Source organism: Emys orbicularis, chromosome 15 (genome assembly GCF_028017835.1).
Source record: "Emys orbicularis isolate rEmyOrb1 chromosome 15, rEmyOrb1.hap1, whole genome shotgun sequence".
Classification (NCBI taxonomy): Eukaryota; Metazoa; Chordata; order Testudines; family Emydidae; genus Emys; species Emys orbicularis.
The window spans coordinates 12,378,345-12,406,107 of NC_088697.1; the positions used below are offsets into that span (position 1 = coordinate 12,378,345).

The following is a 27,763-nucleotide window of genomic DNA, read 5'->3' on the forward strand; positions in this document are numbered from 1 at the left end:
GAGTACATAAACTGAAAGGGGTACTTTTCAATGGTGCTGCAAGCATTGGTGGATCACAAGGGACATTTCACCAACATCCATGTGGGATGGCTGGGAAAGATACATGACGCTCGCATCTTCAGGAACTCTGGTCTGTTTCAACATTTGCAGCAAGGGACTTTCTTCCCAGACCAGAAAATAACGGTTGGGGATGTTGAAATGCCTATCGTTATCCTTCGGGACCCAGCTTACCCCTTGCTCCCATGGCTCATGAAGCCATACACAGGCAGCCTGGACAGGAGTCAGGAGCTGTTCAACTATAGGCTGAGCAAGTGCAGAATGGTGGTAGAATGTGCATTTGGACATTTAAAAGCATGCTGGTGCAGTTTACTGACTCGGTTAGACCTCAGCGAAAACAATATTCCCATTGTTATTACTGCTTGCTGTGCGCTCCACAATATCTGTGAGAGTAAGGGGGAGACGTTTATGGCAGGGTGGGAGGTTGAGGCAAATCGCCTGGCAGCTGATTACATGCAGCCAGACACCAGGGCGGTTAGAAGAGTACAGGAGGGCGCGGTGCACATCAGAGAAGCTTTGAAAACCAGTTTCATGACTGGCCAGACGACGGTGTGAAAGTTCTGTTTGTTTCCTTGATGAAAACCCGCCCCCTTGGTTCACTCTACTTCCCTGTAAGCCAACCGCCCTCCCCTCCCCCCTTCGATCACCACTTGCAGAGGCAATAAAGTCATTGTTGTTTCAAATTCATGCATTGTTTATTAATTCATCACACAAATAGGGGGTATAACTGCCAAGGTAGCCCGGGTGGGGTGGGGGAGGAGGGAAGGACAAGGCCACATTGCACTTTAAAACTTATTGAATGCCAGCTTTCTGTTGCTTGTGCAGTCCTCTGGGGTGGAGTGCTTGGGTGCCCAGAGGCGCCCCCACCACGTTCTCGGGCGTCTGGGTGAGGAGGCTATGGAACTTGGGGAGGAGGGCGATTGGTTACACAGGGGCTGCAGCGGCGGTCTGTGCTCCTGCCTTTCCTGCAGCTCAACCATATACCGGAGCATATCAGTTTGATCCTCCAGTAGCCTCAGCATTGCCTCCTGCCTTCTGTCAGCAAGCTGACACCCCCTATCACCTTCAACCCGCCACCTATCCTCGCGTTCATATTGTGCTTTCCTAGACTCTGACATTGCTTGCCTCCACGCATTCTGCTGGGATCTTTCAGAGTGGGAGGACTGCATGAGCTCAGAGAACATTTCATCGCGAGTGCGTTTTTTTCACCTTCTAATCTTCGCTAGCCTCTGGGACGGAGATGATAGGGGCAGCGTTGAAACATTTGCAGCTGCGGGAGGGGAAAAAAGAGAGAGTAGTAGTTTAAAAAGACATTTTAGAGAACAATGGGTTGGCAATTTAAAAGGAGGGGCTGCGGTTTTCGGGTTAACGTGCAGCGCAAACCCAACTAACCCCCCCCACACACACACCCAATTCTCTGGGATGATCGCTTCAACCCTCCCCCCACCACATGGCTAACGGCCACCTCTAAATGTCCCCTTAATAAAATTATCCTATTTCAACCAGGTGACCATGAGGAGTGACCATCCAGGAGAGCTTCATGGAGATGTCCCTGGAGGATTTCCGCTCCATCCCCAGACACGTTAACAGACTTTTCCAGTAGCTGTACTGGCCGCGAATGCATCCTAAATTGCCAACAATCTTCAGGGCAAATTAATCAATAAACATGCTTGCTTTTAAACCATGTATTATATTTACAAAGGTACACTCACCAGAGGTTCCTTCTCTGCCTGGCAGGTCCGGGAGCCCGCCTTGGGTGGGTTCAGGGGGTACTGGCTCCAGGTCCAGGGTGAGAAACAGTTCCTGGCTCTCGGGGAAAATGGTTTCTCCGCTTGCTTGCTGTGCGCTATCTTCAACCTCCTCCTCTTCCTCGACCCCAAAATGTGCATCCCTGTTGCGTGATAATCCATTGACAGAGTCAAAGCACAGGAGTGGGGTAGTGGTGGCTGCACCCCCTAGAATGGCATGCAGCTCATCATAGAAGCGGCATGTCTGGGGCTCTGACCCCAAGCAGCCGGTTTGCCTCTCTGGTTTTTTGGTAGGCTTGCCTGAGCTCCTTAAGTTTCATGCGGCAGTGCTGAGGGGCCCTGTTATAGCCTCTGTCCTTCATGCCCTTGGAGATTTTTTCAAATGTTTGGGCATTTCGTCTTTTGGAACGGAGTTCTGATAGCACGGATTCGTCTCCCCATACAGCAATCAGATCCCGTACCTCCCGTTCTGTCCATGCTGGAGCTCTTTTGCGATTCTGGGACTCCATCATGGTCACCTCTGCTGATGAGATCTGCACTCACCTGCAGCTTGCCACGCTGGCCAAACAGGAAATGAGATTCAAAAGTTTGCGGGCCTTTTCCTGTCTACCTGGCTAGTGCATCTGAGTTGAGAGCGCTGTCCAGAACGGTCACAATGGAGCACTCGGGGATAGCTCCCGGAGGCCAATACCGTCGAATTGCGACCACACTACCCCAAATTCAACCCGGCAAGGTTGATTTCAGCGCTAATCCCTTCGTCGGAGAAGTACAGAAATCGATTTAACGAGCCCTTTAAGTCAAAAAAATGGCTTCGTCGTGTGGACGGGTGCAGGGTTAAAATCGATCTAACGCTGCTAAATTCAACCTAAACTCGTAGTGTAGACCAGGACTATATGATCACAGTGTTATTCAATTCCGTTCCATAGTTAGATGTACAATTTTAAAATGTTACTCTCTCTCTGGTAGCACATCCAATAGCTTTGAGTATTCATTCCTGATGACTGAACTGCTCTTGAACTTTCTCTATGCCATAAGGGAGGAGTGGAAAAAAGACACGCACAAAAAGAAATTGTTTTAAGTAAATGGTCATTTGTCTCAAACTCCACCAAAAACCTGAACTTCACCCTATCACAAAAAACTAATATCCAGTTATGTTATCAAAAGCCCTCAGGAAAGAGAAAAACCCACAACACAAGCGAATAAGGCAGTTTCAATATCATATAAAATGAAATTCCAGAGCATCTTTCATCTCATGATGCCAAATTAGAACCGATTTTCCTATTACGCTGTCCTCTGGTCCATTCAAACCTTCTTCACTCAGCACCACCTCATTACAATTCAGTCATGTTAGTTACAAAGGTTTTAGCATCATCATAATAGGGAAAATCAGCCAATCTTTCCATCTGGAAAGGTTGAAATAATACTTTTTTTCTACCTTTCCTCCTGCCTTTTAATTACATCTCACGATATTCTAAATCAGAAACTGGTAGAAAAACTACCTTCTCTTCAGAACAACCACAAGTAATGTCAGAAAACCTGGGAATGAGACTCTCGCCCAACCAGGAAATCTGGTGACTAACATTCACTTTGCAATGTGATGCTGTTAAGGCTGTATCCCCACTTTGAACTTTAGGGTACAAATGTAGGGGCCTGCATGAGGACTTTTAAGCTTAACTACCAGCTTAGTTCTGGTCCGCTGCCACCATTCCCTACCCTGGGAAGCTTTTAGAAAAACCTCTCACCAATTCCCTGGTGAATACAGATCCAAACTTCTTGGATCTTAAACAAGGAGAAATTGACCCTTCCCCCCTCCTTCCTTTCACCAACTCCTGGTGAATACAGATCCAAACCCCCTTGGATCTTAAAACAAGGAGAAATCAATCAGGTTCTTAAAAAGAAGGCTTTTAATTAAAGAAAAAGGTAAAAATCATCTCTGTAAAATCAGTATGGAAAATAACTTTACAGGGTAATCAAACTTAAAGAGCTCAAAGGACCCCCCTCTGTCTTAGGTTCAAAGTATAGCAAACAAAGATAAACACTCTAGTAAAAGGTACATTTACAAGTTGAGAAAACAAAGTAAATCTAAGACGCCTTGCCTGGCTTTTACTTAGAATTTTGAAAATAAGAGAGACTTGTTTAGAAAGATGGGGAGAACCTGGATTGATGTCTGGTCCCTCTCAGTCCCAAGAGCGAACAACCCCTTAAAACAAAGAGCACACACAAAAGCCTTTCCCCCCCCCCAAGATTTGAAAGTATCTTGTCCCCTTATTGGTCCTTTGGGTCAGGTGTCAGCCAGGTTACCCGAGCTTCTTAACCCTTTACAGGTAAAAGGATTTTGGAGTCTCTGACCAGGAGGGATTTTAGTACTGTACACAGGAGAGCTGTTACCCTTCCCTTTATAGTTATGACACGCCCCCCAAATCACAGATAGTGTTGGACGTTTGGTTCCACACTGGCTGTGATTTCTTTCTGGAGTTTTAGGAGAAAACAGAGTTAACAAGACACATGTACCTTTAGACATACTACTGATTATATAAAAACTAACAATATGTTGTATTTCAAGAACAATTGTTAACCAGTTAACTCTGGGAAACTTTCCCGGGAGAGTGCATCAGCCACTTTGTTAGAAGCTTTCGAAATGTGTTGTATTTTAAAATCAAAATCTTGGAGAGCTAAACTCCACCGAAGAAGTTTTTTGTTATTTCCCTTGGCGGTATGAAGCCACTGTAGCGCAGCATGGTCTGTTTGTAGTTGGAAACGCCGTCCCCAAACATATGGGCGTAGCTTTTCCAGCGTGTACACAATGGCGTAGCATTCCTTTTCGCTGATTGACCAGTGGCTTTCCCTCTCAGACAGTTTCTTGCTGAGAAACACGACAGGATGGAATTCTTGATTCGGTCCTTCCTGCATTAAAACTGCTCCCACGCCTCGCTCGGACGCATCTGTGGTTACTAGGAACGGTTTGTCAAAGTTTGGGGCCCTTAGCACAGGGTCAGACAGGAGTGTTGCCTTAAGCTGGTTAAAGGCCTTTTGACACTTATCAGTCCACTGAACTGCATTTGGCTGTTTTTTTCTGGTTAGGTCTGTTAGCGGGGTGGCGATTTGCCTGTAGTGTTGTACAAATCGCCTATAATATCCGGCCAAGCCTAAGAAGGATTGGACCTGTTTCTTTGACTTTGGAACCGGCCACTTTTGGATAGCATCCACTTTGGCCTGTAGGGGATTTATAGTTCCTTGACCCACCTGGTGCCCCAGGTACGTCACTTTGTTTTGGCCTATTTGACACTTTTTAGCCTTAACAGTTAGTCCTGCCTGCCGGATGCGCTCGAACACTTTTTCCAGGTGCTCCAGGTGTTCTGTCCATGAATCAGAAAAAATGGCCACATCATCGAGGTAGGCAACTGCAGATTCTTCCAATCCCGCTAGGAGACCATCTACAAGTCTTTGGAAGGTGGCGGGTGCATTTCGCAACCCGAAACGAAGTACATTGAATTCATATACCCCTGCCTGGGTGACGAAGGCTGACCTTTCCTTAGCGGGTTCATCTAGTGGTACTTGCCAGTACCCTTTGGTTAAGTCTAAAGTAGAGATGAATTGGGCATGTCCCAATTCTTCCAATAGAATATTTGTGCGTGGCATTGGATAGTTGTCAGGACGAGTTACAGCATTTAGCTTACGGTAGTCCACGCAAAAGCGTATTTCCCCATCTGATTTGGGAACTAGAACCACTGGAGATGCCCATGCACTGGTAGAGGGGCGGATTATACCCATTTGTAGCATGTCCTGGATCTTACTTTGTATAGCAGCTTGGGCATGAGGTGACTCCCGGTAGGGTGGGGTTCTAATTGGGTGAGCATTACCTGTGTCAATGGAGTGGTATGCCCGTTCGGTCCGTCCTGGAGTGGCTGAGAAAATCGGTGCAAAGCTTGTGCACAGCTCCTTGATCTGCTGTCGCTGCAGACATCCCAGGGTCGTGGAGAGGTTCACCTCTTCCACGCCACCATTCCTTTTTCCTTCGTAGTAGACACCTGCAGGCCACTCCGCGTCATTTGTTTCCTGGGCTGTAAACTGGCAAACGTTTAATTCTCTGGAATAAAAGGGCTTAAGAGAATTAACATGGTATACCTTAGGCTTTATGTTGGAGGTGGGGGAGGCTATGAGATAGTTAACAGCTCCTAGGTGCTCCTGGACCGTGAATGGTTCTTCCCACGACGCTTTCATTTTATGGGCCTGCAGCGCCTTTAAGACCATGACTTGGTCTCCTACTTTGAAAGACCATTCTTTGGAATGTTTATCATACCAGGCCTTTTGCTCTTCCTGAGCATCCTTTAGGTTTTCTTTAGCAAGGGCTAAAGAGTGTCGGAGGGTGCTTTGTAGGTTGCTTACAAAGTCTAGAATGTTAGTTCCTGGAGAAGGCGTAAACCCCTCCCATTGTTGCTTCACCAACTGTAATGGCCCCTTAACCTCGCGGCCATACACAAGTTCAAATGGTGAAAACCCTAAACTGGGATGTGGTACCGCCCTGTAGGCAAAAAGCAACTGCTGCAACACTAGGTCCCAATCATTGGAGTGTTCATTTACGAATTTACGTATCATGGCCCCCAAAGTTCCATTAAACCTCTCCACCAGACCATTGGTTTGATGGTGATGAGGGGTGGCAACCAAGTGATTCACCCCATGAGCTTCCCACAGGTTTTTCATGTTCCCTGCCAGGAAATTAGTTCCCGAATCTGTAAGGATGTCGGAGGGCCACCCTACCCTGGCAAAAATGTCTGCTAATGCCTGGCACACACTGTTAGCCCTGGTGTTGCTTAAGGGTACAGCTTCCGGCCATCGGGTAGCAAAATCCATGAAAGTCAGTACGTACTGCTTTCCTCTGGGTGTCTTCTTTGGGAAAGGACCCAGAATATCCACAGCTACTTGCTGAAATGGGACCTCAATTATGGGTAGTGGCTGGAGAGGGGCTTTAACCTGGTCTGGGGGCTTTCCCACTCGTTGGCACACCTCACAAGACCGGACATAATTAGCAACGTCCTTGCCCATTCCCTCCCAGTGGAAGGACTTCCCCAACCGGTCTTTGGTTCTGTTCACCCCAGAATGGCCACTGGGATGATCATGGGCTAAGCTTAAGAGCTTTACCCGATACTTAGTGGGAACTACCAACTGTCTTTGAAGATGCCAGTCTTCCTGGTGCCCACCAGAAAGAGTCTTCTTGTATAAAAGTCCTTTTTCTACAACAAACCGGGATCGGTTAGAAGAGCTGAGAGGCGGTGGGGTGCTCCGTGCCGCCGCCCAAGTTTTCTGAAGGCTGTCATCTGCTTCCTGCTTGGCCTGGAACTGTTCCCTTGATGCTGGAGACATCAGTTCCTCCTTGGACTGTGGACTGGGGCTTGGTCCCTCTGGAAGCGATGCAGGTGCTGGGGCTGTTTCCATTGACTGTGAACCGCTGTCCGCTGGTGCACTATGTGGTATTTCAGGCTCTGGCTGAGCCTCTTGGGTAGGGTTATCTGCTGCTTCCGCCAGTTTAGACTCGCTGGTGCCCTCTGGCATTGGAGTTGTAGACGGGTTTGCAAGCGCTGGACTCAGTGCTGGCAATGGTTCTGGTGCTGGCTGCGTTGCCAATTCCGGTTCTGGGACTGGCTTTGGCTGGGTCTCTGGGATTGGATCCACTACGGCTGTTGCAGTCGTTGGCAGGGGATCCGGTTCCACCACCTTTGTTTGGGTTTCTGGTAACACAGACGGGGCCCTGGTGGACGGCTCAGGAACAGGGATGGGGGTGGAAGCTTGCTTAGCCTGGCTGCGGGTGACTATTCCCACCCTCTTGGCTAGCTTCACATGGTTGGCCAAGTCTTCCCCCAGCAGCATGGGGATGGGATAATTGTCATAGACTGCAAAAGTCCACATTCCTGACCAGCCCTTGTACTGGACATGCAACTGGGCTGTAGGCAAGGTTACAGACTGTGACACGAAGGGTTGAATTGTCACTGTAGCCTCCGGGTTGATGAGTTTGGGGTCCACTAGGGATTGGTGGATAGTTGACACTTGTGCCCCAGTGTCCCTCCAAGCGATAACCTTCTTTCCGCCCACTCTCAAGGTTTCCCTTCGCTCCGAGGGTATATGAGAGGCATCTGGGTCTGGGGATCTTTGGTGTGATTGGGGTGTAATGAACTGTAATCGGTTGGGGTTCTTGGGGCAGTGAGCCTTTATATGCCCCAGTTCATTACATTTAAAACATCGCCCTGCTAAGGTATCACCGGGGCGATGTTGGTTGATGGAGACTGGTGTGGTGGGGTGAGAAGGCGTCTGGGGTTTCCCTTGGGATGTGGGTGGGGCCTTGGGTTGTCCCCGGTGGTAAGGTTTTGTTTCGGCTTGCCCCTTCTGATATTCGCTTCAACTGCTACTAGCTTTTTTCTTTTCTGTCACCTCCACCCATTTGGCTCCAATCTCCCCCGCCTCGGTTACAGTTTTGGGCTTCCCATCTAGGATGTACCTTTCTATTTCCTCAGGAACACCCTCTAAAAACTGCTCCATTTGCATTAGGAAGGGCAACTCTTCTGTAGATTTAACATTTGCTCCTGATATCCAGGCATCCCAATTTTTTCCAATGTGGTAGGCATGTCGGGTAAATGACACATCGGGTTTCCACCTTAGGGCTCTGAACCGGCGACAGGCATGCTCAGGTGTTAGCCCCATTCTGATTCTGGCCTTGTTTTTAAAAAGTTCATAACTGTTCATGTGTTCCTTAGGCATTTTAGCCGCCACCTCTGCTAAGGGTCCACTGAGCTGCGGCCTCAGCTCTACCATGTACTGGTCTGCAGCGATGCTGTATCCAATGCAGGCCCTTTCAAAATTTTCTAAGAAGGCCTCAGTATCATCGCCTGCCTTGTAGGTGGGGAATTTTCTGGGATGGGAAGTGGTACCTGGAGAGGAGTTGCTAGGATGGTCTGATGCATCCTGCTTAGCCCTTGCTGCTTCCAGTTCATGCTTCCTTTCTTTTTCTCTCGCCTGCTCTTTGGCTTTTTCCAGCTCCATCTCTCTTTTATGGGCCTCCTCTTTGGCTTTCTCTTCTCTTTCATGGGCCTCCTCTTCAAGTTTTTTAAGTTGAAGCAGTCTCTGATGTTTTTTTTCATTTTCTTCTGCTTCTAGTTTGGCCAGTTCTATTTTGTTAGCTACTTCTTTGGTAGTCATTTTCCTGTTTTCTTGTGCTGGGTCACACCACTTTGCAGTTGACTGAAACTGGGATGTACTTAGCTCTGGCTGCTGCTGAGTTAACAGAGACTTTTTAACAAGCTACTCCCGAGGATGTAAAAAGAAAAAAAAAACAATTCAGCTTGTAAATTGCCTTTACCAGTCAAAGTTTGCTCGCTTTGAACCCTTCTCTTAACAAAGGCCCTCGTTAAAAAAAACTTAACACCTCTGCCTTCAGGCAAGGAGAGAAGATATGCATCTACCTTCAGCTCTGCTTTCCAAGCAGCTAGAAGGAAAAAAAAATCTCTTACGGGCTTTTGGGTTTAAAACGATCCCACAGCTGCCACCATGTCAAGGCTGTATCCCCACTTTGAACTTTAGGGTACAAATGTAGGGGCCTGCATGAGGACTTTTAAGCTTAACTACCAGCTTAGTTCTGGTCCGCTGCCACCATTCCCTACCCTGGGAAGCTTTTAGAAAAACCTCTCACCAATTCCCTGGTGAATACAGATCCAAACTCCTTGGATCTTAAAACAAGGAGAAATCAATCAGGTTCTTAAAAAGAAGGCTTTTAATTAAAGAAAAAGGTAAAAATCATCTCTGTAAAATCAGTATGGAAAATAACTTTACAGGGTAATCAAACTTAAAGAGCTCAAAGGACCCCCCTCTGTCTTAGGTTCAAAGTATAGCAAACAAAGATAAACACTCTAGTAAAAGGTACATTTACAAGTTGAGAAAACAAAGTAAATCTAAGACGCCTTGCCTGGCTTTTACTTACAATTTTGAAAATGTCTGGTCCCTCTCAGTCCCAAGAGCGAACAACCCCTTAAAACGAAGAGCACACACAAAAGCCTTTCCCCGCCCCAAGATTTGAAAGTATCTTGTCCCCTTATTGGTCCTTTGGGTCAGGTGTCAGCCAGGCTACCTGAGCTTCTTAACCCTTTACAGGTAAAAGGATTTTGGAGTCTCTGACCAGGAGGGATTTTAGTACTGTACACAGGAGAGCTGTTACCCTTCCCTTTATAGTTATGACAGATGCTCAGGGTTTATCAGGACTAGGAAGGGTGATGGAGATCAGGTCAGCACAAGGGGAAAGCTAACCACACCACTGCACCTGGGTTATGTCTGCCCTGAAAAGATAGTTGTGTTTTTACACCAAGTTAGCTAATTTGAGCAATTTAGGCTGTGTCTACATTAGAGACCTTACAGTGGCACAGCTGTATTTATGCAGCCGCGCTGGTGTAAGATCTCTTGTGAAGTCGCTCTATGGTGGCGGGAGAGAGCTCTCCCGTCGACATAATTAAACTACTCCCATTGAGCGGTGGTAGCTATGTGGGCGGGAGAAGCTTTCCCACCGACATAGCGCTGTGCACACTGCCAATTATGCCGGCAAAACTTATGTTACTCAGGAGTGGGTTTTTTTCACACCCCTGAGCGACAAATTTTGCCAACATAAGTGGTAGTGTAGACATGGCCTACTCAATGTAGAGTTCTGGTGGAGACAAGGCACAGATCGTTTTTATCTCACTGTAGCTAGATGAGGTCAACCCTCTCTCCCCCAACTCGGATTGATGGACATTTCTGTCAAGAGGGACACACATTCCCATAACTCATAAGACAAAGGAGTTGATAGAAAGGTTCACAGGATTCACCCCAAAGTAAGGTGAGCTGCAAAAGATAGAAGGTGGCAACTCACCAGAAGGGAGCTGAGAGACTACAGTAAAGGAAATGGTGCAATCGACCTTAAAGACCAATATGTGGGAATTAGCCAACGTATTACCAAAACAAAACCCAAAACAAAAAATCTTTGGGCAGCCCTCCTGAATACAAGTATAGTGTTATTCTCCTGTGTGGATTCTCTGATGTGTGATGATCCGTGAACTATGACTGAAGCCTTTCCCACATACAGGGCACTACTAAGGCTTCTCTCCTGTGTGGATTTTTTGATGCGAGACAAGCCGTGAGCTAGAAGTGAAGCCTTTACCGCACTGAGGGCATCTGAAGGGTCTCTCTCCAGTGTGGATTCTCTGGTGTTTATTAAGCGCTGAGCGCCGAATGAAGCTTTTCCCGCACTCAGAGCATGTGTAGGGTCTCTCTCCTGTGTGGTTTCTCTGATGTGTGATAAGGCTTTCTTTCCGAATGAAGCTTTTCCCACACTCAGAGCATGTGTAGGGTCTCTCTCCTGTGTGGTTTCTCTGATGTGAGATAAGGTTTGCTCTCTGATTGAAGTTTTTCCCGCATTCAGAGCATTTGTAGGGCGTCTCTCCTGTGTGGTTTCTCTGATGTATGATGAGCTCTGAGTTCCGACGGAAGCTTTTCCCACACTCAGGGCAGCTATAGGGAGTCTCCCCTGTGTGGATTCTCTGATGTGCGATAAGGTTTGATCTCCGACGGAAACTTTTCCCGCACTCAGAACATGTGTAGGGTCTCTCTCCTGTGTGAATTGTCTTATGTGCGTTTAGGTGTGAGGGTGAACTGAAGCTTTTCCCACACTCAGGGCATGTGTAGGGGGACTCCCCTGGGTGTCTTCTCTTATGTTTGATCATCTGTGATCTATCAGTGAAGCTTTTCCCACACTCAGGGCATGAGTAGGGTTTCTCTCCTGTGTGGATTCTCCGATGTGAGACAAGCTGATAGCTACAAATGAAGGCTTTCCCGCACTCAGGGCATCTGTAAGGTCTCTCCTCAGTGTGAATTCTCTCATGTATGATCAGCAATGAGCTCCGAACGAAGCTTTTCCCGCACTCAAGGCACGTGTAGGGTCTCTCACCTGTGTGGATTCTATGATGCATGATCAGCAATGAGTTCCGATTGAAGCTTTTCCCGCACTCAAGGCACGTGTAGGGTTTCTCTCCTGTGTGGATTCTCTGATGTGTGACAAGGCCAGAGCTCTGACTGAAGCTTTTCCCACACTCAGGACATGTGTACGGTTTCTCTCCCGTATGGGTTCTCTTATGTGTGATAAGCTGTGAACTATGACTGAAGCTTTTCCCACACTCAGGGCATGAATAGGATCTCTCTCCTGTGTGGATTTTCCGATGTGAGACCACCTGTGAGTTAGAAATGAAGCTTTTCCCGCACTCGGGGCATGAATAGGGTTTCTCTCCTGTGTGGATTCGCTGATGCGAGACAAGATGTGAGCTACAAGTGAAGCCTTTCCCACACTCAAGGCATGAGTAGGGTCTCTCTCCTGTGTGCTTTCGCCGATGTGTGACAAGCTGAGACCTATTATTGAAGCCTTTCCCGCACTCAGTACATCTGAAGGGTCTCTGTCCAGTGTGGATTCTCTGGTGCTTATTAAGCTCTGAGCTCCGAATGAAGCTTTTCCCACACTCACAGCAAGTGTAGGGTCTTTCTCCTGTGTGGATTCTCCTATGTAACGTAAGCTCTGAGCTCCGACCGAAGCTTTTCCCACACTCAAGACAAATGTGGGGTTTCTCCCCTGTGTGGATTCTGTGATGTCTGGTAAGGTTTGAGCTGCGACTGAAGCTTTTCCCACACTCGGGGCATGTGTATGGTCTCTCTCCAGTGTGGATTCTCTGATGTATGATAAAGACATTGTTATGTTTGAAGGTTTTCCCACACTCCAGGCAGATGTACGGTGTTTCTCCTGTGTTGATTCTCTCATGTCTAATAAGGTCTGAGCCTCTACTGAACTTTTCCCCTGGTCTGTGCTGACTCTCACAGCCGTTTGCCTGTGCACAACTCCAGGAAACATTCCCTTTGGATCTTTCTGAGAATGTCCCATGTGCTTCTACTTGCTCAGCATTGTCTCGTTGAGGATTCTCCTCCTCATTCACCATCCCATCATCTGCTAGGATAGAGAGAGAAACCAGACACAGGTCACTCCCTTTGCCAAGAAAAAGGGAACCTCAGAGAGAGGAATGGAAGAAATGGGGGAAACAAACAAAAGTGAGTGACGGAGAGATCAAACAAAGAAAGCTGAATTTCCCCCAAACCTTTCCCCAAATGAGAGAGACGAGGGGATCAATTCTGGGTCTAAATTTCAACTAAACACTCAGGGAAAAAGCAGACTGGGGAGGGAGCTACTGTCAGTCAGGACAGGTAGGAAGCCGTAAGTGAAGTCTGCCATGAGGATGCCACACCTCCTGAGAACAATCCTGAACTCAGAGAGCTCACAAGGGCTTTGTAGGAATCCCAAATATTTCCTTAATTCAGGGACAGATTTTGAGTTCGTTTAACTGATTCCTCACCTGTGCGGGCATCTCTCAGGGTCTCTCTTTCCTCAGAGTCCTGGAGGTCTGGGACCCATGGTTCCTCCCCTCGTTCCAGCCAGGAGATCACATGAGGTTTAGAAACTGGAAACCCTGCACAAGTGACAGAAAACAAGTGAGATCAACTGAATTTGAGGGATACTTGTGTCACATTCTGGGGGTGCAATCCAGACCCCCGAAAGGTTGTGTCACCACCTGCCCTGTAATCCTGGGTTCCTCACAATGCTTTGCTGTTGTAGCTCCCAGCCTAGGCCGCTGACAAACAACCTACCATAAGAACAAAAGAGCAGCCGTACTGGGTCAGACCAAAGGTCCATCTAGCCCAGTATCCTGTCTACCAACAGTGGCCAATGCCAGGTGCCCCAGAGGGAGTGAACCTAACAGGTAATGATCAAGTTATCTCTCTCCTGCCATCCATCTCCACCCTCTGACAAACAGAGGCTAGGGACACCATTCCTTACCCATCCTGGCTAATAGTCATTAACGGACTTAACCTCCATGAATTTATCCAGTTCTCTTTTAAACCCTGTTATAGTCCTAGCCTTCACAACCTCCTCAAGCAAGGAGTTCCACAGGTTGACTGTGCGCTGTGTGAAGAAGAACTTCCTGTTATTTGTTTTAAACCTGCTGCCCATTAATTTCATTTGGTGGCCCCTAGTTCTTATATTATGAGAATAAGTAAATAACTTTTCCTTATTCACTTTCTCCACACCACTCATGATTTTATATACCTCTATCATACTCCCTACACAGATCAGCACTTCCGGAGCAGGGGAATAACGTACTAGAGGAGGCTCCTTTTCTTCTTCGAGTGATGGTCTCTATTGTATTCCACCGAGGGTGAGTAACGAGCAGTACCTAGATAGGCAGAGGGTGAGAGGAAGACGACGGAACTGTGAAGTGGAGCATCTTTGCACCGAATGAGCTGTCTGCCACAGAATTACACTCTGCAGCATAAGGAGAAGAAAAGATGCGTACCCAACTCCACGTGGCCACCTCATATATGTCCGTAAGGGTCACGTCATGGAGCCCGGCAGTAGTCGATGCTGGCACTCTCGTGGAATGGGCCCATATCCCACCTGGTTGGGACCATCCTGATAATTGATAGCAGAGCTCAATTCACCCTGAGACCCACTTCAAGATTCTCTGGGTGGATATGGCCTGCCCTTTAATTCTCTCCGCTATGGCAACAAATAGCCGGGGAGATTTCAGGAATGGCTTTGTCCTTTGTAGGTAAAAGACCAGGGCCCTACGTACATCAAGGAAGTGAAGCTGCTGTTCCTCATTTAAAGCATGTGATTTGGGATGCAGGCAAAGTGAGATGGCTCTCTACTTGCATTCAGAAATATAGCTTACACGCAGACGGTGTTGTGCGGAGGACTGCACTGTCAGAACAGGTGGATGGGCTCTGTGGACTATAGGATGTTTCTGAGGAGGTTCATAGGCCTGTTGGTGGTAAAACTGGGGCTTCTGTAACACTGGGAGAAGACAGCAGGTGATAAAACGTTTGCTTTGGTGCGGATGTATATATGCCTAAGGATCGCAGAGTGGCTCTGGAATCTTTCAGCGAGTGCAAGGAGTCATCCGTCTTTTGATTGAAGAGGTGTGATTCATCAAAAGGGAGATCTTCGATCGCGTTCTGCACTTCTCTAGGGAAACCAGGATTCCCTCCTCATGACGACGGCAGTTACCAAAATGCACAAGGATGTGTCTGCTGAATCAACCACAGCCTGAAGTATCGACTTTGCGACCAACTTGCCTTCCTCTAGACTTGATAGGAATTGGCATGATCCTGTTGAGGTAGCTCATTTGCCATATGTCCATACTGTAAGAAGTCGTACTTGGCCATCACTGCCAGACAGTTCGAGATCCAGAACTGGAGGCCATCCGAGAAGAAAACCTTTCAAGCCACAAGGTCCAGTCTCTTGCCCTCCTTGTCAGCTGGGGTGGAGTGTGGGTGCTGTTGTTTAGCTCACTCCATAGCAGCCTGAATCACCAGGGAACTGGGCAGAGGTTGAGAGAATAGAAACTTGGAACCGTTGGGGTGGACAGGGGGAGGACATTGTACCTCTTTTCTGCCTCTTTTGGGGTGGGGGTGCACATGGGCAGGAGATGGCACACAGTATGTGCCTGTTGGAGAGCGTCCTCGTTGGATAGGCCCACCCTGGCCAGGACCAACACGTGCAAAATGTCCAGCAGGTGGTGCTGCCTGTGCTGCACCTCCTCCAACGGTATTTCGAGAGCATGAGCTGTCCTTCATTGCAGCTCTTGAAACTGACAGCATAGCACCTGTGTAATAGCTACCATGGTGCCTGGAAATAGAACGGCAACTAAGGTGGGCCCCACAAGCCCTATGGAAATAATGAAAAGGGGAGGAGCTCACTGGGAATCAATGGAGGGGTGTGTAAAATAATGTAAATTAAAGATGTTTGGATGTGCCCCTCTCCTATGACTATGGAGGAGCAGGATCAATGGCCTATGGCAAGGGTGGACAATTGGGTGTACTGCGTAGGTGGTGTTTTTCTGGAAATGTACATATTACTAGGGGACACAATTACACTAGCCCCTAACCAAATTACACACATCTACACTCTGCTATCTGGACTTTGGTGCACAAATGGATCTGTAAATCTTATTGCTGTGAATAATTGAACCAGGGCATACTGCCTGATTCCATACCAAGTGGTTAAGTTTGTTTGGACAATAACCCATTTTTCTGTGGACATTCAATGGACTTATGATGTGGACAAAAGCACGCAAAACCTGCAGGGGCAGCTTGTTGCAACTGCCAGCAAATGGACACATTAAGATCTTGACCCTGTCGAAGGTGGTGGCTCGGATGTTGGACCATACTGCAGTGGTCAGGACTCTCAGTGTTGCTGTGGATTGTTAACTCTACTTGTGTTACATTGCATATGGAGATAACCTACAAGTAATGTAGTAAGACCTCCCCACCCCGCAGTGTGCAAGACAACCCGGACCCAACCTTCTCGGGCCCACTATAATGGGAAGTCTAATTGGAGTATAATGGGAACACTAATTGGAATAGGTGTGGTATGCCCGTACGAGAGAAGGTGCAGGGCACTGTACTACACAAGGGGCAGTGGGACAAGTGGAATATCACACCTTCCACCTTGATGCCTGGCCCTATCAGGAAATGTGTCACCATATGTCCTATGCTTTTCCAGGGATACCTGGGCAGGAGGATCCCAAAAGAAAAAGAAAAAAAAGGGGTGGAGTGTTAGGATATAGATATTCAGGCCTGTCTTTGAGAATTTAGGTGTATTCTTATCACTTAGCTAGTTACAGAGGTATAAAAGAAGAATCAAAATCAGTCTGTCTGTCTGTGTAAGGGCCTTCTCTTACTGTGACAGTCTGAGGCCTGGTTCTTAGGCTAAGGCCTTCGGCTAAGCAGCAGAGGCCAGCCGTAAACTGGGAAGTGTATGGTCACATCCTCACATTCCAAACTACTCACATTGAAATAAGGTGCTATTGGGCTGTTAGGAATACAATCCTATCCTGATATTCCTATCACCTCCAGAGAAAGGGAAGAGCCTAAAAGATGTAAAAGGAATCTTACTTTGATAGCATCCTGTCTGGCAAGAACTTACTTATTAATAGCTGGGATGTGAAACCCTCATTTCTGTATTGTTCTATCACTGTAGTCTCCACTTCCCTATTGTTTGTCTGTATAATCTCTGTCTGGTTCTGTGATTGTTTCTGTCTGCTGTATAATTAATTTTGTTGGGTGTAAACCAATTAAGGTGGTGGGATATAATTGGTTAAATAACCATGTTACAGTATGTTAGGATTGATTAGTTAAATTTCAGTAAAATGATTGGTTAAGGTATAGCTAAGCAGAACTCAAGTTTTCCTATATAGTCTGCAGTCAATCAGGAAGTAAGGGGGGAATGGGAACAGGGATGGCTCTGTGGTGTCAGAGCTGGGAAGGGGGACACTGAGGAAGGAAACTGGAATCGTGCTTGCTGGAAGTTCACCCCAATAAACATCAAATTGTTTGCACCTTTGGACTTTGGGTATTATTGCTCTCTGTTCATGCGAGAAGGACCAGGGAAGTGAGAGGGTGAAGGAATAAGCCCCCTAACAGTACCACTGTGTGCAAAATGTCCAGCAGGTGGTGCCGCTTGTGCTACACCTCCTCCAACGGTATTTCGAGAGCATGAACTGTCCTTCACAGCGGCTCTTGAAACTGACCATAGTAGTCTGGGAGAGAAGAGAGAGTCGATGACACAATCTCGCCTTGGGACGACGAGAGAAATCCCTCCGGATCTGTCAGTACCATCAGGGCCGGGCTGATCGGGACATCATCCAATCCCGGTTTCAAATGCCTACTCGGCGAAGGACAGGTATGTGCTACAGGAGAGGATTCCCGTGCTGAACAGGACTGTTCTGAAGGAGAATATTGGGGCCACAAGCTCCCATATGGCCAACCTGGTTGGATCCTGCTGTTGCAGCGCTGGTGCCCAGGGAGTCAGGTACCAGTAGCTCCTGGATTGAGGTAAGGGAGGGTATTGCCACGGTGCCATCAGGACCTTCTGAGAGTCACATCTTCAGAATGGAAGCAGCGGACCATACGTAATGTCCAGGCCCTCAGACTCCGAGGAGGAACCGAAGTTCGGCATCAATGATGGTGCTGATGGAGCAGGGAGTGTCACAGAAACACAGCCAAAGAGTTGACAGGTTGGATACAGGGGATGGGGCCCTCTCAGTAGGTGAAGGAACCAGGACACATAGAAACTTCATCCTTCCCAGAGTGAACAGTTCATGAGGCCCGGGGGGAGCACTTGAGAGTCTCCCTGGAGTCAACGGCACCAGGTCTATGGATGGAACTGGGGCCAGAAAGGGGAAACGTCTTGGAACTGGTGATTCACCAGATGTCGGCGGAGCCCATGCCGGGGTGTGCGAGTCCATACCTGGAACTGGCAGCTCCAGCAAGTGATGCTGCTTTTTGTCGCTCTTGGAGCGGGATGCCTCTCCTTGGCCAGAACTCACGGACGCTATGGCATCCTCCTTCGACCTGGCGGAAGACTTACTGCTATGCCTATGTGCGTGTTTCTGTGACTCATGACTAGGCCCCGGCGTGGGGTCCGTATCACTGGTGCCAGCGGAGCCGGACTGAAGCTCCACGGTAGGAGGTGCACGCTTAGACTGTTCAGTCCGATGTAGTGGGGGGTTCCGGGGCCAGGCTTCAACCCCAGCCCGGGGCGACTTCCATGAGATGCTTCTCAAGATGGGGGGGTGAGGGGAGGGCGCGTGGGGGCACAGAAACAGAGACAGATGCTGCACCTGGATGTGGTGTGGGCTTCCCCCAAGCAATACAGACAGCATTGGTGCTCGTCGTTCATGAAGAACAAATGAGGACAGGAAGTGCAGACTTTGAATCCTGTCCTCTAAGGCTACATCTACACTACAGGGCGGGGGGGGGGGTCGATTTAAGATACGCAAATTCAGCTACGCGAATAGCGTAGCTGAATTCGACGTATCGCAGCCGACTTACCCCGCTGTGAGGACGGCGGCAAAATCGACCTCCGCGGCTTCCCGTCGACGGCTCTTACTACCACCTTCGCTGGTGGAGTAAGAACGTCGATTCGGGGATCGATTGTCGCGTAAATCGATCCCCGAGAGGTCGATTTCTACCCGCCGATTCAGGCGGGTAGTGTAGACCAGGCGTCAGTCATAATCCAGCATCCAGACCTGAGTGCTGGAGGGAGAGACGGGGGCGAGGGGTGGGAGGAGGGTTTGGAGGGGAACTGCATCCTGAGAATAGCGGAACTTTCAGAAACAAGAAAAATCACTACTGAAACCAGGAAAATCCTGACTATAGAGAGTACCCAGACACGGCTGCTGGGGGCGAGGTGGGGAGTTGAGGATTGTTTGGCGGGAAACCGCCATTATGGCATCGCCAGTCCTTAATCCTACGAACATTTCAGAAACAAGAAAACTACTACATAAAACAACAAAGTCCTTCTAATGAGAGGCTTTGATTTGACATGACTCACAGCTATCTGGTGTATGGACTTAGCATAACCCACAGCCATCTTCTAGGCTCAACCACTATACGTTGGAAACAAAACTATAGAGTCAGGGGAATTTGGCCTTGGCAGACAGATAGAAAAGTATTAGCTGCAGCTACAGCCCTACTAATTGGAGATAGATAGATAGATATTCACAAAGTCATGAGAATGGGGAGAGAATGGATAAGTTAGCCTTCAGTTTCTGCAGTTTGTCTGATAATAAAAAGTAGGACGTTTTGCTGTTGCTAAAGAAATGTTACATAGTTAGAAAGTGTACTTTAAATAGGGAAAGAGTCCCAGTGTACTGCAGGTTAAGCAATTCTACCCTGACAGTGTATTTAACTAACAATGCATAAAGATAAGTGGACCTTGAGAAGTTTTAACTAACTTTGAAAAACACAAAAGCTAATGCAATAGGTGGTCTTAGGCATGTGAACCCCTGGACAGTGAAAATGAATGGTTAGTGTTTTTGCATAGCTATAATTGGTTCAAGCATAGATAAGAGAAATCCTCATTTTAACTACGTAATGGGGGGTCAGAAGACGGGATCGTTGGAACTTAACTCCGAGACACAGCTCAAGACCAAAGGTGGCAGGACTTTTACCCCTGCACGACCATATTGCGCAGAAGCCGGAGCCCCGGACGAGAGCAGATCCTGATTGGCCACCGGGAGACGTCCAGCTGTCTTTGCTGGGAGGGGTGAGCATTAGATGCTTGGCGTGTGTATTCTGTTGATTAGTTGCTACTAAATACATGCACATGTTTAAGGATATGACTGTGTAAGGCTCTTTCATTGGGAAAGGGCCCTGCAGACCTGTAGCACCCTGAGTATACTAGGAAGGGATATTGGCCCTGAGCCCAGGGAGGGGTGAAGTTGGGCCTCTTGTCCCTGTGTACCCACAAGGACAGGGAGGGGGTGGGAGCGTTAAATTGTGCGGGTTACATCCTGACTAAAGAAAGAAAATGCATCACCAGAGACGAGGGGACAGCAGAAGCTCTGACTTGGACTTCTGATGAGAGGGAACTGGAGACACAGGCAAAACCACAAGGCAACGCAAGGGCGCACACGTGACCCACAGACACTACTACTATAAAAAGCTCCGGCTCTGGGAGCAGGGCGCATGCGCATTAGCCTCAGTGGAATTCAATAGGGACCATCCCTCAAAGAAGAACCTGCTTTAATCAACACACGGCATTGACAAAACTCTGTAGTGTAGACGTTGCCATAGTTAGGTCAGCCTAGCCCCCACTTTAGACACAGCTAAGTCTACGGAACAATTCTGGGCTGGCCACTTTACACTGCAAGCGCTACAGCTGAGACATGCTTTTAGTTCCAAGAGAGCTCTCTGTGCGAACCCATGACAGCTCTGTAACAAAAACACCTCATGTGTCCTGGTCTTTACACTCTGATTATAGTCATATGACTATGTAGCAGACTATGTGGCTCTGGGAAGAAGGATAAAGGAGTTTGAGGCGTAAGTGGTGTTCTCGTCCATCCTCCCTGTGCAGGGAAAAAGCCTGGGTAGAGACCGTCGAATTGTGGAAGTCAACAAATGGCTAAGCAGGTGGTGTCGGAGAGAAGGCTTTGGATTCTTCGACCATGGGATGGTGTTCCAAGAAGGAGGAGTGCTAGGCAGAGACGGGCTCCACCTAACAAAGAGAGGGAAGAGCATCTTCGCAAGCAGGCTGGCTAACCTAGTGAGGAGGGCTTTAAACTAGGTTCACCGGGGGAAGGAGACCAAAGCCCTGAGGTAAGTGGGGAAGTGGGATACCGGGAGGAAGCACGAGGAGGAGAGTGCAAGAGGGGAGGACTCCTGTCTCAGACTGAGAAAGCGGGAGAATCAGCGAGTTATCTGAAGTGCCTATACACAAATGCAAGAAGCCTGGGAAACAAGCAGGGAGAACTGGAAGTCCTGGCACAGTCAAGGAACTATGATGTGATTGGAATAACAGACTTGGTGAGATAACTCACATGACTGGAGTACTGTCATGGATGGATATAAACTGTTCAGGAAGGACAGACAGGGCAGAAAAGGTGGGGGAGTTGCATTGTATGTAAGAGAGGAGTATGACTGCTCAGAGCTCTGTATGAAACTGCAGAAAAACCTGAGAGTCTCTGGATTAAGTTTAGAAGTGTGAGCAACAAGGGTGATGTCGTGGTGGGAGTCTGCTATAGACCACCAGACCAGGGGGATGAGGTGGACGAGGCTTTCTTCCGGCAACTAGCAGAAGTTACTAGATAGCAGGCCCTGGTTCTCATGGGAGACTTTAATCACCCTGATATCTGCTGGGAGAGGAATACAGCAGTGCACAGACAATCCAGGAAGTTTTTGGAAAGTGTAGGGGACAATTTCCTAGTGCAAGTGCTAGAGGAACCAACTAGGGGCAGAGCTCTTCTAGACCTGCTGCTCACAAACCGGGAAGAATTAGTAGGGGAAGCAAAAGTGGATGGGAACCTGGGAGGCAGTGACCATGAGATGGTTGAGTTCAGGATCCTGACACAAGGAAGAAAGGAGAGCAACAGAATACGGACCCCGGACTTCAGAAAAGCAGACTTTGACTCCCTCAGGGAACTGATGGGCAGGATCCCCTGGGAGAATAACATGAGGGGGAAAGGAGTCCAGGAGAGCTGGCTGTATTTTAAAGAATCCTTACTGAGGTTGCAGGAAAAAAACATCCCGACGTGTAGAAAGAATAGTAAATATGGCAGGCGACCAGCTTGGCTTAACAGTGAAATCCTTGCTGATCTTAAACGCAAAAAAGAAGCTTACAAGAAGTGGAAGCTTGGACAAATGACCAGGGAGGAGTATAAAAAAATTGCTCAGGCCATTATCTTTGAAAACTCATGGCGATCAGGGGAGGTCCCGGATGACTGGGAAAAGGCTAATGTAGTGCCCATCTTTAAAAAAGGGAAGAAGGAGGATCCGGGGAACTACAGGCCAGTCAGCCTCACTCAGTCCCTGGAAAAATCATGGAGCAGGTCCTCAAGGAATCAATTCTGAAGCACTTAGAGGAGAGGAAAGGGATCAGGAACAGTCAGCATGGATTCACCAAGGGCAAGTCATGCCTGACTAACCTAATTGCCTTCTATGACGAGATAACTGGCTCTGTGGATGAGGGGAAAGTAGTGGATGTGTTATTCCTTGACTTTGGCAAAGCTTTTGATACAGTCTCCCACAGTATTCTTGCCGGCAAGTTAAAGAAGTATGGGCTGGATGAATGGACTATAAGGTGGATAGAAAGCTGGCTAGATCGTCGGGCTCAACGGGTAGTGATCAAGGGCTCCATGTCTAATTGGCAGCCGGTATCAAGTGGAGTGCCCCAAGGGTCGGTCCTTGGGCCAGTTTTGTTCAATATCTTCATTAATGATCTGGAGGATGGCATGGACTGCACTCTCAGCAAGTTTGCAGATGACACTAAACTGGGAGGAGTGGTAGATACACTGGAGGGTAGGGATAGGATACAGAGGGACCTAGACAAATTAGAGGATTGGGCCAAAAGAAATCTGATGAGGTTCAACAAGGACAAGTGCAGAGTCCTGCACTTAGGACGGAAGAATCCCATTCACTGTTACAGACTAGGGACTGAATGGCTAGGAAGCAGTTCTGCAGAAAAGGACCTAGGGGTTACAGTGGACGAGAAGCTGGATATGAGTCAACAGTGTGCCCTTGTTGCCAAGAAGGCTAACGGCATTTTGGGCTGTATAAGTAGGGGCATTGCCAGCAGATCGAGGGACGTGATTGTTCCCCTCTATTTGACATTGGTGAGGCCTCATCTGGAGTACTGTGTCCAGTTTTGGGCCCCACACTACAAGAAGGATGTGGAAAAATTGCAAAGAGTCCAACGGAGGGCAACAAAAATGATTAGGGGGCTGGAGCACATGACTTATGAGGAGAGGCTGAGGGAACTGGGATTGTTTAGTCTGCAGAAGAGAAGAATGAGGGGGGATTTGATAGCTGCTTTCAACTACCTGAAAGGGGGTTCTAAAGAGGATGGATCTAGACTGTTCTCAGTGGTAGCAGATGACAGAACAAGGAGTAATGGTCTCAAGTTGCAGTGGGGGAGGTTTAGGTTGGATATTAGGGAAAACTTTTTCACTAGGAGGGTGGTGAAGCACTGGAGGCTTGACAAAGCCCTGGCTGGGATGATTTAGTTGGGAATTGGTCCTGCTTTGAGCAGGGGGTTGGACTAGATGACCTCCTGAGGTCCCTTCCAACCCTGTGATTCTATGATTCTATATCAAGCACAGAGGGAAACTGAGGTATGTACTGGAATCACAGAAATATTACCAAAATTCCCACATCCAATGGTCATAGCCCTCGGAGAGAAAGCAAATGGTAGGCGCTGGACTTTAATGCATCCAATAAGGATAAATGAAATATATTGTTTAAAAAAATAATTTGTTATGCCACTGGTCATTTAAAATTTGTGTATGTCTAAAAATGATACTGGGATGGGACATAAGTCAAAGGGGGAGGAGAACAGGACACTGAAACCGATCTACACATGTATGAGTAGTAAAGGTATAGAGCAGGTGTAGGCAACCTATGGCACGCGTGCCAAAGGCAGCACACGAACTGATTTTCAGTGGCACTCACACTGCCCGGGCTGCTGGCCTGGGGTTCCGGCCGCCGGCCCCTCTCAGCCTGCTGCCGGCCCCAAGTCCCAGCCACCGGTCCGGGGGGCTTTGCTGCCGGTCTGGGGTCCCGCCCACCTGCTTGGGGCTCTGCAGCTGCCCCCAGCTGTGGCCCACTGGCCCCAGCCTGGGGCAGTGAGGGGTGCAGACAGGGGCAAGAGGGGGCGCAGCTCAGCACCCCCACCTTAAAAATTGTTCCAGCGCCACTGTACGATATTTTTAAGTTCTGATTTGCTGCTTACATCACTATCACGCCACGTGGAACAGCGCAATGGTTTGATGTTGAGATTAGAATATACCTGCAAGAACTGGAATCAGAATTTTCTGACAGATTTCAAGATTTCCAGCAATTTGGCCCAATGCTTTCTTTTCTAATTAAACCTGAAAAGTTCAACGAAAGAACCTTGGATTTGTCTGTATTTCAGTGGATGGGTGTTGAAGATTTCAAAATGCAACTCATTCAGTTAAAAAGCTCAGAATTGTGGGCATCAAAGTTTGGAGATCTGTGGAGTGCACTTGAAGCTACCGAGAGAGTTCATGGGGCCTCTACTCTGACCTGCTGGACGTCCCTGCCAGTGAAATTTAACTGTTTGAAAAAAATTGCGTTTGCAATGCTTTCAGGATTTGGATCCACATACCTGTGTGAACAGGTATTTTCACACATGACATCTGCCTTCTGTCCCAATCGAAGCCAGTTAACAACTGATCACTCAGAAGCCCGTGTGCAGCTTAAAGTATCCAAATACGTGCCAGACATTGGAAAACTCAGCAAGGAAAAGCAAGGGCAAGATCACACTAAACTGAGAAGATCTGCATTTTAATTTAATTTTAAATGAAGCTTCTTAAACCTTTTTAAAACCTTGTTTACTTTACATACAACAATAGTTTAGTTATATATTACAGACTTATAGAAAGAGACCTTCTAAAAACGTTAATGTATGACTGGCATGCGAAACCTTAAATTAGAGTGAATAAATGAAGACTCGGCACACCACTTCTGAAAGGTTGCCGACCCCTGGTATAGAGTTATTATTACAGAGGTTCTTTAGAGAACCCACAGCTTCCAATAACCAAGGGGACAGGACTCCTTACCTAGCAAGGTCACATTCTCATAGTTCTCCTGCATGACATCTCTGTAGAGGGCTCTCTGAGCGGGGTCCAGCAGAGCCCACTCTGACTCGGTGAAATACAGAGCCACCTCCTCGAAGGTCACCGGCCCCTGAAAGAGCAAGAGCCCCTCACTTAGTAATTTAGTACAACCCCAGGATTCACGGGAGAGCAGGAACATGGTAGCACAGTCCCACTCCCACCCTGAGGAGCCAGGAGGCACCAGGTTGAGGGGAGAAAAAGAGAGCCCCTCTCCCTGGCCAGTGGGGGCAGGGGTCTTCATATTCATCACACACCTACTAGCCAGAGGCTGATACAGGAAATGGAGTCTCCGGCAGGGTCAGGGACCGCCTCCTGGCGAGAATCCCAATACCCCCCCCCCCCATAAAATTATATATAAACAAACACCTGGAAGAAAGAGGAAGTCGACAGGAAAAAATGTCAGAAGCTTGGAATTGTAGAACATTAATAAGGCAAAGCAAAGAAACAAATGGAGAACTCTCTGGCCAGCAGAATTAAGGAAATATGAAGGAGGGTTCTTGTTTTTCAGTATATCAATAACAAAAAAAAAATCCTAACAACGTTATTGGTCCATTACTAGACAGAAAGGGCAGAATTATCAATAATAATAATAATACAGAAGAAGTAAAAATGTTCAGTGAGTATTTCACTCCTGGATTTGGGGAAAACAAGCAAATGATGTCGTGATATGTTTATGATGACAACACCACTCTTTTCATTAAAATAATAATTCATGAGGATGTTAAACAGAAGCTACTAACGTCAGACATTTTTAAAATCAGCAGTTCCAGATATCTTCCATTCAAGAGTTTTAAAAAAGCAGGCTGAGGAGGTTGAGGAGCTCTCTGGACCATTAATGCTGCTTTTCAATAGCTCTTGGAACACTGCGGAAACTCCAGAAGACTGGAAGTCAACAATAAAGTTGCCCCTATATTTAAAAAAAATTGTAAAAGGGATGACCAAGATAACAGGCCTGACCTCGAACATGGGCAAGATAATGCGGGGGAAGAGGGGGAATATTAATAAAGAATTAAAAGAGGGTAATATAATTCATTCCAATCAACAAAAATTTAGGGAAAACAGATCCTCACAAACTAATTGGATTTTTTTTGTGTGTGTGTGAAGGAGATCAGAAGTTCGGTCGATAAAGGAATAGCGTTAATGTAATATACTTTGATTTCTCTAAGGTATTTGACCTGGTACAGCATGATACTTAAACAACTACATCAATACAAAATTAACATGACATACATGAACTAGATTCAAAACCAGCTGATACATTTCAAAATATAACTCTAAATGGTCACGTGGGTGGGTTTCTATTGGGGTCCCACAGGGATCGGTTATTGGCTCTCTGCTATTTAACTTGCTTATCAATGACTTGGAAGAGAACATAATATCACTGATGAAGTTTGCAGATGACACAGAGTTTGGGAGAGTGGTAAATAAAAAATAAAATATATGGAGATATACCTATCTCATAGAACTGGAAGGGACCTTGAAACGTCATCAAGGCCAGTCCCCTGCCTTCACTAGCAGGACCAACTTTTTTTGCCCCAGATCCCTAAATGGCCCCCTCAAGGATTGAACTCACAACCCTGGGTTTAGCGGGCCAATGCTCAAACCATTGAGCTATCCCTCCCCACAAAGTGGATGAAGTGTGTCTGTTGGTTCGGGCTGCAGCACTGGGAGTCTGGGAAGTTTTTGCAGCTCTGGCCAGGGGGTTATTTCCTGTTCCACAAACAGGGGAAAGTTCCACGCTCAAACCCCAGGAGGCTGCTCCTTCAATGTGGGGCCTAATCCGAATTCATTCGGGCAAGTTTGTCCCCTCCCTTTTCCCACCCTGGTTATTTCCTGCCCTCTCTCACCTCCAGCAGCTCCCACCCTCCTGTACATTTACTGCCCATCTCCCTCCAGCCAGAACCCACCACCAGCTCCGTGATAATCCCATACCTCAGCTAACTCCGCTGCAGCCATTGCCTTTCCCGTGGAAGAGTGGGACGATCCGGAGCAAAACATGGACGTTATTCTGTAGCCTGTCGGGGCGAAAAGAGCAATTGGAGAGATTTCAGAAGACGCTTTTGTCCATTTCACACACAGGCCCCACCAGACTTTTTTCCGTGGCAAGTGACTATCTAGGCTCTGCCACAGTGATTTTATTAGCGGTAGGTCTCCCCACCAGGATTAAAGCCTCCCAGGCCTACTCTACATTATAAAGACCTCATCTACACTAGGTCAACGTAAGCTGAATGGCATTGACTTAGTTGCGCGTGTCTCTGCACTTAAATTTCTCTCCCACCAATGTAAACTGTCCATTATGCCAACACGGTAACACCCCCTCCCCAAGCAATGCTGAGCCATGGTCGATGTACTGAGGTCAACACAGTGCAAGTCTTCCCCCCTTTCCCTTCCTGACACCTCCACCCTCAAGACACACAAAGGGCAAACCCCACTGGGGCCCAGTCTCTTCCCCTCCTGAATCCTCCAGTTTGCTCCCTGGGCAGATCCTGGCAGGAGCTGAGGGCAGCCGCTTCACTGCTGTACAGGCAGCTCCCAGCCCTCCCTCAGGGACATTCACAACCAGGGAGCACATTCCCAGGGGCTGTGAAATCCGAGGCTCCCGGGACATTTGTGCAGAGTCACTTCCCTGCCCAACCCCAGCACTTTCCCTGAGGTCTCTGGCTCAGAGGTGGGTGTTGGCAGAGCCCGGGGCGACTGTAGGGGGCTACTTCCAGC

At 47.8% G+C, this 27,763-nt stretch overlaps 1 protein-coding gene across 2 annotated transcripts; it reads right to left on the reverse strand.

The window, feature by feature from the left end:
* Positions 1-736: 736 nt before the first annotated feature.
* LOC135889363 (zinc finger protein 420-like) lies at positions 737-27,060 on the reverse strand. 2 transcript variants are annotated; one of them, XM_065417229.1, is made up of 5 exons: positions 26,981-27,060; positions 25,789-25,955; positions 24,992-25,118; positions 1,770-1,948; positions 737-1,327 (listed from the first exon to the last, which is right to left on the reverse strand). In XM_065417229.1, exons 2-5 carry the CDS (start codon positions 25,879-25,881, stop codon positions 1,280-1,282), a joined length of 447 nt encoding a protein of 148 aa, XP_065273301.1. In that variant the 5' UTR covers positions 25,882-25,955; positions 26,981-27,060; the 3' UTR covers positions 737-1,279. The 2 variants fall into 2 exon arrangements, with proteins under 2 accessions (XP_065273301.1, XP_065273299.1); XM_065417227.1 differs by lacking the exons at positions 737-1,327; positions 1,770-1,948 and adding exons at positions 10,910-12,807; positions 13,208-13,321.
* Positions 27,061-27,763: the final 703 nt, after the last annotated feature.

Bases quoted from the DNA above. Each gene is read 5' to 3' on its own strand.
- LOC135889363 (XM_065417227.1), bottom strand. From the start codon at position 25,881: ATGGTCCAGAGAGCTCCTCAACCTCCTCAGCCTGCTTTTTTAAAACTC. The intron at 25,119-25,788 runs GTTAGTAGCTTC...TTGCTCTTTCAG, and splicing joins TGATTTTAAAAATGTCTGAC to GGGCCGGTGACCTTCGAGGA. The intron at 13,322-24,991 runs GTAAGGAGTCCT...TCACTTGTGCAG, and splicing joins TGAGAATGTGACCTTGCTAG to GGTTTCCAGTTTCTAAACCT.